Source organism: Athene cunicularia, assembly GCF_003259725.1.
Source record: "Athene cunicularia isolate RWA chromosome 11 unlocalized genomic scaffold, athCun1 chr11_part1, whole genome shotgun sequence".
NCBI classification, from domain to species: domain Eukaryota; kingdom Metazoa; phylum Chordata; class Aves; order Strigiformes; family Strigidae; genus Athene; species Athene cunicularia.
The window spans coordinates 19,920,532-19,931,060 of NW_020799113.1; the positions used below are offsets into that span (position 1 = coordinate 19,920,532).

General features: G+C 44.9%; 1 protein-coding gene across 1 annotated transcript in view; it reads right to left on the reverse strand.

Moving 5' to 3' along the window:
• Nucleotides 1-2,820: 2,820 nt before the first annotated feature.
• The window catches only part of HERPUD1 (homocysteine inducible ER protein with ubiquitin like domain 1), a 7,910-nt gene continuing 201 nt past the window's right edge, over nucleotides 2,821-10,529 (reverse strand). The window contains exons 2-8 of the mRNA XM_026856990.1: nucleotides 9,352-9,518; nucleotides 9,196-9,270; nucleotides 8,002-8,123; nucleotides 7,523-7,645; nucleotides 6,536-6,883; nucleotides 4,698-4,803; nucleotides 2,821-4,081 (exon numbers count right to left, since the gene is read on the reverse strand). Coding sequence (XP_026712791.1) covers nucleotides 3,914-4,081; nucleotides 4,698-4,803; nucleotides 6,536-6,883; nucleotides 7,523-7,645; nucleotides 8,002-8,123; nucleotides 9,196-9,270; nucleotides 9,352-9,518 — 1,109 coding nt within the window. The 3' untranslated portion in view covers nucleotides 2,821-3,913. The remainder of the gene's footprint in view (nucleotides 4,082-4,697; nucleotides 4,804-6,535; nucleotides 6,884-7,522; nucleotides 7,646-8,001; nucleotides 8,124-9,195; nucleotides 9,271-9,351; nucleotides 9,519-10,529) is intronic.

Consider the following 10,529-nt stretch of genomic DNA (forward strand, 5'->3'; position numbering starts at 1 on the left):
AGGGATTTTTTTTGACAATGAAGTTCCACATGGTTTTCCATTAAATTCTCCTGAAACCAACTCAATTTCTGCTCTTCCCTACCAGTATCACCCATAACAATCTAAAAAAACCCAAAAAAACCTGGCACACACAGGTGGCCCTAATTCAGCCCAGGCTTGTCACCACTGAGGCTGCCAAGGGCAGCTAGGTTGAAGCCTGGAAGAGCAGCCAGCTGTGCTTCTGCAGCTCTGACTCTGCACTGCCAAATCCAGACTGAAAAAGCCACAAATACAACTTTCAGTGCTAATATAAGAAATCTGGGTGGTTCTTCTGCAGCACAGGCCACTGAGCAGACACAAGCCATAGGCCTAGAAGCAGTTATCTCCCAGCATCTGCCCAACCCTCCCTGAGCATGAACTGACCTCAAGGTCCTCACTGCAGGCTCAGGACCCTGGCTGTACACCAGGCCAGCTTCATGGTATCATTCCACTGGGCATTCAGACAACATTAAATACTAGCAGACATTTCAAGAGCTGTTCTTACAAAGCAGAGGGGCTAGATGAGGTCACGAAGGTGCAGTTGGCATGTTTGATAACACAATGGAGGGAATGGCCCTGGGACAGCCTGACATATCTGATGGGAGGGCCTTTGGATGCACAGCTCTGCAAATAATAGATCACAGGGCAAAGAGCAGGGGGAGGTTCTAACACTTTCCTGGACAAGTGCACAGCCCTTGGGATGTCCCTGGCTGCTGAAAATGAGAACAGGGACAACAAGCATGTGCACAATTTCTCTTGTGAGAAGAGGGGGCATCACACACCCCCAGCTTATCTGCCCAGCACAACCTCATTCTCACGAGATTTTTGTGCCACAAGTTGAAGGAACATACTCTTCGTGACAAGCAGGACTTCAATGACTTCTGAAGTGAGCAGCCTGTTGGAAGTTTCTGCAGCAAGAAGAAAAAATGTGCAAGAGACTACACTTCTCCCTCAACTTGTTTTCCAGCAAGGACAGAAATCTGCTCTCAACTGGGCAGAGCTGAAAGGAGACATGAGGAGACAGCAGAGAAGCTAGTTTCATTCCGCTGCTCACTTTGCCATGCTGTGAACCCTCACCACCTGCCCACCCCCATTCTGAGGGAGGCCCCGCACAGCACACCCATGGCTCAACAGGTACATTAGCCACAGCTGGGCTGCACTAGAACATTTGCATGCAGCTGTGCTTGCAAGCACAAAGAGGATTGAAACTAGCAGCAGTATCACACAGCTTGAAGTGCAAGCCAAGACAAACCCAGCTTCCCAAATCCCCAGCCTTGAGGCCCCTTCTGTTCTCTGCAACAAGCACAGGATCATGTTATTCCCAGAAAACCTATTTGGGATTCCTATGCTCTTTTAGCAGCCTTGCTCTGGAAGTTTCAAGGCTCATTTTTAATTAGTATCTAACCTGATTCCCTCAGCTAATGTAAGGCCCATGCTCACTGTCTCACCCACAGCTGGCATACAGGCTATATCCCCTTTCTTGCTGTCACTGCTTAACATATCTGTTTATGTTGCCCTTCCTCTAGGCCGAGCTGCCTCTGTTCCTTCCTCTGCTCCCACACCTCAGCCATCCCCACTTGCTCCCAGGCTGTTCTGGGCAAAGGCAAGGCAGATTAAGGATTAGTAAGAGTTAGGGTTTCTCCACACACCACCAGGCTGGTGCTCTGAGCCCTCAGCCAAGCACTGCTCTCACTTCCCAGTGCTCCTGCCTGGGTGCAGTGCTGGCAGCTGTCTCTGCAGAATTAAAGTATTTACTTTCACATTATTTGCCCAGTGTCCTCTGCTGTAGCCACAGCTTCCCTCCACCACAATAGCAAAGAGAAGTACACATTTCAATAAGCCATTAAAGAAACATTCTCTAAGGCCCAGGAGCCTCACTACATTCCTCCGGTGACATTTGCTATGCTTAATTAGTTTTCCAGCTAATTTTAAACCAGTCAGTCTGCTTGTGGGAGTAGCAAAAGCCTCAAGACAACAACAGATGCTTTGCTCTCTCTGGTAACTTCTCAGATTAGAAGCTTCACAAGTAATCCAGCACTCAGTGCTTGTTGCCTAAACCATACCAAAACAGTTTTTCTGGCTGCCAAGAAATACCCTCCTCTCCTCCCAAGACTGGGCACATGTGTATCTCAGTTGATTTAGGCACCTTGCTGAGACACCCAAGTGATGATCAGATATACTCTGAATAAAAAACCCTCCATCATCCACAAAAGGCACTGCTGAGCACAGAGAGACTTACCACTACCAAGGCAAGAAAGGAGACTTTACATCCAAGAACATTCTCAAAGGCTTATGTAGAATATACAAAGTAACAAACTCACCTCCTCTCAAATTACTTCATTCCAAGTATTTACAGACTCTATTGCTAAATTTTACCACTATCCTAATCAACTTCTCTAAGTCTCTAGCAAGTTGAAGATGTGGCAGAAAACCTACTTGTTAAGAGGCTTGGAAAGGAAATTGTTCAAAGCCCAAAAAAGTCACTAACATTAAACTTGCTACCACAGGTAACATCAGCAAACTATGCCTAACATCAGTCTGATCTGAAGTGGCAAGATCAAGCATTGCCAGTTAGGCTGTTACAACTGCTTGTACCAACTCATGCATGTTAACCCTGACAAGACACTCCTAAACAGTTTTGCCAACTGCAGGTAGCACTGAGGAAATCATGACAAGCTGCACTGTTGTTCCTAGAGCACACTTCAAGCCAAGTTAAATCCCCAAGCTGACATAATGCATTGCACACCCTGGGCTCAAGGGGTCAAACTGCAAGCTTTCCAAGTACCTGCAGAAATACCTGCTTCAAGACATCCATGGCCTTTGTGCTAGCAGCTTTTAGCCTGCAAACAAACTGCAAGTTATCCAAGGCACTTTAAATGCTAAAGGCTGCTGAAAAATAGTTAGCCAAGGAGCCAAGTTTAAGGGTCTGCAAGCATCTTTTTCCCATATTCCAATTCACTTATAATTTTTCAACAAAACCAAAGTGAGAGCACATCCTTTGCTTTGCACAAGTAGTCTTCCAAATGCTGTACAGTGTATGCCAGTATGGATATAAATGCCTGCAAATTTTATTGGAATCAAAGCCCTTAACCATATCAGAAATTAAAGGGAACACAAGTAATACAAGATAGTTGCTCGAGTAAGAACACAGAGTTGAATACAGGCATTAGACTGTTTTAACTTTGCATCCAAAAGCATCTTACATAAAAGTTTGCATCTTGCAGAAATTCTTGCTAGGTAGAGCTAAACACACTTATTCTTCTCCCATGATTTGGCAGGGAGGAAATTAAGCCTTGAGTTTAAACTATCTGAATTTGGCAACATCAAGTTTAGCCTGCAACTCCAAGGTAATTACTTATTAAAAGGTCCCTGTAATTACAGTCCACTTTGTCCATCAAGGAAATTGCACCATACCTCCTTCATAGGAAAATATTTACAGAAAATTTAAACTACTGTTTGAAGTAATTTTAACAATAGATCTTTCCTAAAAGTCTGCTAATGCATATCTAGCAATTTTTTGAGATCCTACACTCAGTGTAATTTAAATAGCATTAGAAACATTCCAAAAGGAATCACATTGCACCAAAGAAGCAATTTGCTTCTCTAACATTTTTACACACCTGCTTATAGCCTGTGCAATTAGTGCACAAGTTTACAATGCCAAGCCTCTACATAGGTACCTAATAAATGCTACGGAACAAAGTTCTTTGGAATGAAGGCAAGCATCTTAGTCTCTAGGCTGTAATGACTTAAGGCTTCTTGCAGCTTTGTTTGCTTGGTCAGTAAAAGCCAGAGGAAGTGTCATCCACTTTCACTCCTGGCTTGAAGTTGGTATCCAATTCACTCAGGTAGACTAAATCCCACTGCAGTTTCAGAGAAGTAGACACGTGACAAGTCAGTTGCGCGTCACTCCAGGCCCTTCTGGCAGGAGGGATGCAAAGAAAGTCTTGAAAAACACCCATGCTGTACTCCTAAATGAAGGGTTAGCCTGCTGCAGTTCTTGTAAAACTTGTCCCTCATCAGGAGATGCCTCAGATTCATCTGCTCCACCTGCATTTTCTCCCTGCCAAAATAAAGGCTATTTGGTAAATGAAATAGTTTCAGGAATGCATTAGAAAAATCAGGTGTCAAACAGCATGTTACCCAAATGTTACTCTCAACACTATAAAAAGCTTGCAAGTATCCCCAGACAACCAAAGTCAAAAAACTCAAGTTACACACTAGTATTAGATGTTAACACATGCTGTGTGTCCAAGAACAGTGTTTAGGACAGACACAAAGCACCAGATCAGGTGAACTATGTATGTATTTACAACTAATTCACTTTCACTGACATCAACCAGAAGTGTCAACTCAGATTGCTTATACACTCAAATCCTACCACTGAGGAGTCTGAACCCCATCTCCAGCTACAGAGCCTGTTCAGCCTGTGACAGGCCACTCTATTACAACACCCTAAAGTAGAAAAACAACTGAAATAATATTTAGCCTGAAATATTTTGTGGAACAGAGGAATAGGCTACACTAAAAGAGAACTCAGGCTGGCAATTATTCCACCATGGAAGACTGTTTCTGACAAGTTTAGAGAAAAGACTTTGCTACTACATGTAATTACAAAACTGAAAGTAAAACTTCACAGGGTTTCATGCTCATAGTTTAAAAAAAAAACAAGACAATACCTGTAAGTTATTGTTCTGGTCCTGATTTATGGCAGCTTGAAGAGGAGCATTGCCTGGGAAGGGCTGAACTGGTCTTCGTCTAAATGGAAGCCATCCAACATGGTGCCTGGGGAAGGCAAGAGATTTTTATTAATACTGCTTAAACTTTACTCCCACCTGTTACACCAACACAGTTCAAGTTAACATCTGACTGCTCAGAGCTGCAGACAGCAACTTCCACATATTAAGGTCTCTTTCTGTGCTCACCCAGTAAGTACTTTCAAAGCCTCCTGTTGACACCAAACCATGGGGTAGGAGGGGAAGGTTGAGCATCTTTGTACATTCAAATTAAGCAGCACTACATCCAGGTTTGTGTCTAACATGCTGCTAGAGGTACAGAGAGCCTGCTCATGCACACCCCTGGGTAACTTCTCTATACTCATCCTAAAAGAAGGGCACAACAAAACATGCAAGACAGCATTTTCTTATGAAAATATAAGAGGCCACATAGACCTTCTTAGAAGGTCTTGTATCTCTACAGCACCTGCACCTTGTAAACCACAATATAAACTGTCCAGTTACCAATAGCAAAATTTAAAAACTTTTACTGAAGCAATTAACTTCCACCCTCCAAGTCTGCATAGCATTTGGTAGAGCTGACCATTAGAGCTGCTCCAGTTTCAACTCCTAGACCTACCAACAGGAATTCAGAGGCCTACATAACTTCTTTCACTGATCGAAGAATTCAAGAGGACAGATTATCCTTCTCAGGACATCCCAAGCATGTCAGCTGAGGGGTCACTATCTTTATCACATTTTTAAAATTTATCTGATTTCCACCCCAGGAGAGCTCAACTACAATTCAGGACACCACATGCGATTTAGCTTGGTCTGCTCTCCAGAGGCACAACACAGAGCAGAAAAACCTGCATGAGCACATGACTTAACCAGCAGGTGTGAGACCCTCCTCCCAGACTTCAAACACTTAATTATCCAACAAGCAACTGTCATTTACTACATTGAACCTACAGGTCTGTCTGCTCTGCACTGCCAAGCTGCTGGGGCTTTACACTGAGAGTTAATGAGGTTTCAAGTAGTTTTCTAAAGAGAAACCCAGCCACATCAGAAGCATTAATACAAAAAACAGGTATGATCACCCACCACTCATTCTTCACTTAATCCAGGCATAGGCTATATTTATATTTTTGCTAAATATTGTTTTGGGCCCCTCACCCCAAAAAGGCCATTGAATGACTCAAGCGTATCCAGAAAAGGGCAACGGAGCTGGGGCAGGGTCTGGAGCACAGGTCTGATGGGGAGCTGCTGAGGGAACTGGGGGGGTTTAGTCTGGAGAAGAGGAGGCTGAGGGGAGACCTCCTGGCCCTCTACAGCTCCCTGACGGGAGGGTGCAGAGAGGGGGGATGAGTCTCTTGAGCCAAGGAACCAGCGCCAGGACAAGAGGGAATGGCCTCAAGCTGCGCCAGGACAGGGTCAGGCTGGCTCTGAGGAAGGATTTCTGTGCAGAAGGGGTTGTTGGGCATTGGGATGGGCTGCCCAGGGCAGAGGGGGAGTCCCCATCCCCAGAGGGGGTGAAGAGTCAGGTTGACCCAGTGCTGAAGGATCTGGTGGAGTTGGGAACAGTCAGGGTGGGGTTCATGGTTGGACTGGAGGAGCTTCAAGGGCTTTTCCAGCCCAGATGATTCTGTGATTGTGTTATACCAGTACAGAGGAGCAATTTACCCTTGCAAGGTACAAGAGTCACATGAAGCTCAACCTCCAGAAAACTGACCACAGCACAGAGCTCAGTACTTCAAGGAAACATTTCTGGATACAATAGTAAATATTAATACTATACTTACAGATACATCAGCACAGTGCCACCCATAACCAGGAGGAATCTGCTGAGACTGGAGTAGAAATAGATAATGTTGGCAAAGACATAGAACAGTGTTGCTGAGTACAGCCAGTCCAACCAATCTCGATTGCCACCTTCTTCCTCTTCCTCCATGAGAGGACCTCCTTGGGCATTCATCTGCAAGTTCTGGTTGGCTGCTGCATTAACCTGGGCAATGGCATTCTGGTTTCCCGCCTGATTTTGTACAGGAAAGGGGTCTGGAACAGGTGCTGGAGGCGTCACTGGTGCCACTGGTATCTCCTGAGAATGTTGTGCATGGGCTGGGTCAGCAGATGCAGCAGCAGAAGCCAAGCTGAAGCCAGAGAACACAAGGTACAGAATAAGGATTAGTCAAATCCTTCCACAGGCACAGAAAATTGGTCCATCTAAGTACAGAGTTAGAACATATGCAAGTAGAAACCATCAAGTTTAGAGGCTACAGATGGGTTACATCCAGATTTTAGTTCTACCCATGACAAGTTGCATAGTGACTTCAGCAAGTCAAACTAGGCACCTGCCACCTTATGAACAGTCATTTTAATCCTTTGCAAAAAAATACTTTAGAGCAATCTAAAGGTAGTTTAGAAGGCTTCTGCAAGTCTCAGCTTTACCTTTGTCACTGATTTTTCCATCAGTGCTGTGTGCTACTTTAAACAGTCAAAAAAATGGTCAAGAGCTAAGGACCATCAAGCAGGATTACATTTAATCTACAGACACCTGCCCTCCCAAGAAAAAGTGTGAGATCTACAATTTCCAAATTCAAAACCACTGGCCCAACCAGTAAGCCAAGCACCACATTACAGTTACAGGTATGTTCCCACACCACTCAGCATTAAGTTACAACAGAAAAGAGTCCTCCAGCCACCATCAAAAGAGGAGAAACTGCCAGAAGCTCTGTTTCCTTGCATTACAGTTTCTACTTCCTACTGGTAGCTTTGGATAGAAAACTTACTATTGCATGTAATACTGTCTTGCATAAATCTGCTGAAACCAGGACATCTGAAGCATGCTGTAGGTTGTATAAGCAGAGAAGCCAGGAGTCACAGTTTGGAAGGGGTGTCGAGTTGTTTCCAGCCTTGGTCAAAATTTGAACACATTCATTAGCAAATATTGGACAAACTGCAAGAGTCATTTATTACAAGACAATATCAATCACTTTTGACATTTTGTGCATCCAAATGCAAAATTAATCCTTCCTTTAGAGTATTAAAGACATCTCCTCCCACATGAATAAAGCAAAGATTTTCAACTAACAGAGCAGTGCATTTTCTTTTAGCTTCTTCCACATCCACTGAAGCTTTTATGTATAACCTCACCATCTTTGACCCATGTTCTATAGACTTAAGACTGTATATGTGGCATAAGGAGCTGGCATCCAACAAAGTCAATGTTTGAAAATATTTCAGTGATGTACTTAAGAACTGTATCTACCTGTTACCAACTTCTGCTGAAGACTGCCCACCAGAAGAGCATGTCATTCTTTCATCATCTGAGGAAGATACAGATTGTTCTTGACTGGCTTCTGACAATAATTTTGGCTGATCAGCTTTAACCTAGGGACAGCAATGCAGTTAGCAAGGTTTATTCGGGGCACTATGCATACCTTACATAAAAAGGTTACACCACATTGAATATGCTCATATTTTAACTGCTACACAGTTCACACACTTTGTCCTGCACCACCTCTGGGTACTGCCACAGTACCAACACTGCTTTGAGCACTGTGCCACAAGCATCTCCGCCAGTATTTTAAAGCACTTTAAAAAATGACTGGCATGTAAGACTGACTTGATATTACTCTTCACTGTCACCAGATCTACACCCACATCTATTAGTTTTAATGCCTGCAGTCAGGTTCCAGCTGGTTATAAAAATTTAATTGGAACAGAGGAAACCACACTCAGGACACTGGCTTTTTACCTATGGTAAGTTTGTACTTATATACACAAACTGCTGTACACAGAATTCAGGAGCTGTTCTGTGGTTACAGATCTGTATAATATCCAGATCAAAGCTAGCTCACATCTCTGGGTAGGATAGCTCAAATTGCCTATAATGGGCAATATAAACACACCCCTAGACACATTAGCACATCTACTTAGAAGTCAAAATTGGTTTTGGCCATTTGCACTCAGACCAGCGAATACTCAGTTTAAGCATTAAGGCTCATCTTTGGCTTCCTCTCTACAGGCTGAGTCATTAATGAGAGCAGTTAAAGTGTCTTCAGCTAACAGCATTCTTCCTTCCCCATCCCACAACACAGATCAGAACCACTTCCACTTTAACTACTGTGTCTTCTGACCACAAGCACAACCACTGTCCAAAAGAGCCTGGGACACACAATGTAATAGTCAATTTACTAGAAATCACTTCTCACCTGAGCAGCGTGTTACAACTAAAGTTTTGATATTTCTTAAATGCAATGGGAATCTTCACAGAATAAATGTAGAGTAGCTTAATCCAAATACATTCTTGCATTCCTAAACAAATTATTACAAAATAATACTACCACTGCACTAGTAGGAAACATCTGCAGTTCCAGTGAAGTTTAAAATAGCCATTCAGCACTTCCTGGTTTTAGTCAGAACTCAGATTTGGAGTAGTATGTTAACTTAGTTTAAGTACCTCTGCATTGGTTTTTTGCACATTTGCAGGCATCTTGAAGTTGTATACCAAATGAAGAGCATGCAACTCCCCGTGCTAAAATGTAAGGAAAAACACATTAAAAAAAGCAATCAGTTTTCTTTATATATTTCAGCACATCATAAAAGTTTTTTATACCTTTGGCAGCAACTCTCTCAGATAATGATGATCAAGCAGCAGCTTCCCAGAATAAATCAACTTTTGGTCCTCTTCAGCCTTTGAAGAAAGAAAACAAAGAATGGGATGATTTGCTCTGCCAAGCACCGGCAAACAGTAGCTGACAACTCGCAGGCAGATGGAAGCACCTCACACATTAAGGGAACTGTGCCCAGCTAAATTCAGCTAATGAGACAGGAACAATAGAATACAAAAGTTCAAGACTACCAACACCGAGGTCTTAATCAGCAGGAGGATAAAGCAGTCCTTCGGCAAAGAACTTTGTTATGTGCGGCCTCTTATAGTCCCGACAAAAACATCTGTGTTTCTTCGAGATCCGAAGCACCAGCTAATCTGATCAGCGCTGGAGGTGGTGTCAAGTGAATGTGTTACAGCCCATCAGACGCAGCCCAGCAGCTCTTCACCTAGAGCCTTCCTAGCGCAGCACGGCAGCGGGTGAAAGCATGCTGATCGCCTTTCTGGGCAACCACCTCGCTCCTAGGGAAAGCAAGGCAAAAAAAAAGCATATCCTCCTGCTGAAAGGCAGCTGGCAGAGCAGGGCAATGCCACGCTCGCTGAGCTTCCACGGCACCAGCTCACCAGACCCGAGACCGAGAAGTCGAACTTCTGCATTTTCACCACAGCAAGCAGCTCTACAAACCCAGCTACCTCGACATGCACAGCTCGGGCTGCTGCTGAAGGGGGAAAAGCTTTCAATAATAACAACGACAAAGCCCCAGAAAGTGCCTCAGCCCACCCACTACCCCCGCGCAGGGGGATGTCCCCGCACAGGCCACCCGCACACCGGGTGGCTGCGCACCTTCCCCAACACCCCGCAGGACACACAGTGACCCGGGGAGCGGCGGGGGCAGTTAATATTTAACGGAAGCCGAGTCCAGTCCCCAAACAACCCCCAGCGCGTCCCACGCCCGCGAGCAGCTGATGCAACCGGGTGCGGGACGCCCCGGGGGAGGGAACAGGTCCCGGCCAGACAAAACGGCGTCGGCCCCGAGTGCCCCTCGGCAGCTCCCGCCGCTGCCCCGCGGGGACTGAGGCCGCCACACAGTTCCCAGCGCCCCGAGGGGGCTGAGAGGACAGAGCCTGCTGCGCTTCTGCAGTCATCTACGGCCAGGTCCGCGGCGGCCAGCCCCGGCCCTCCT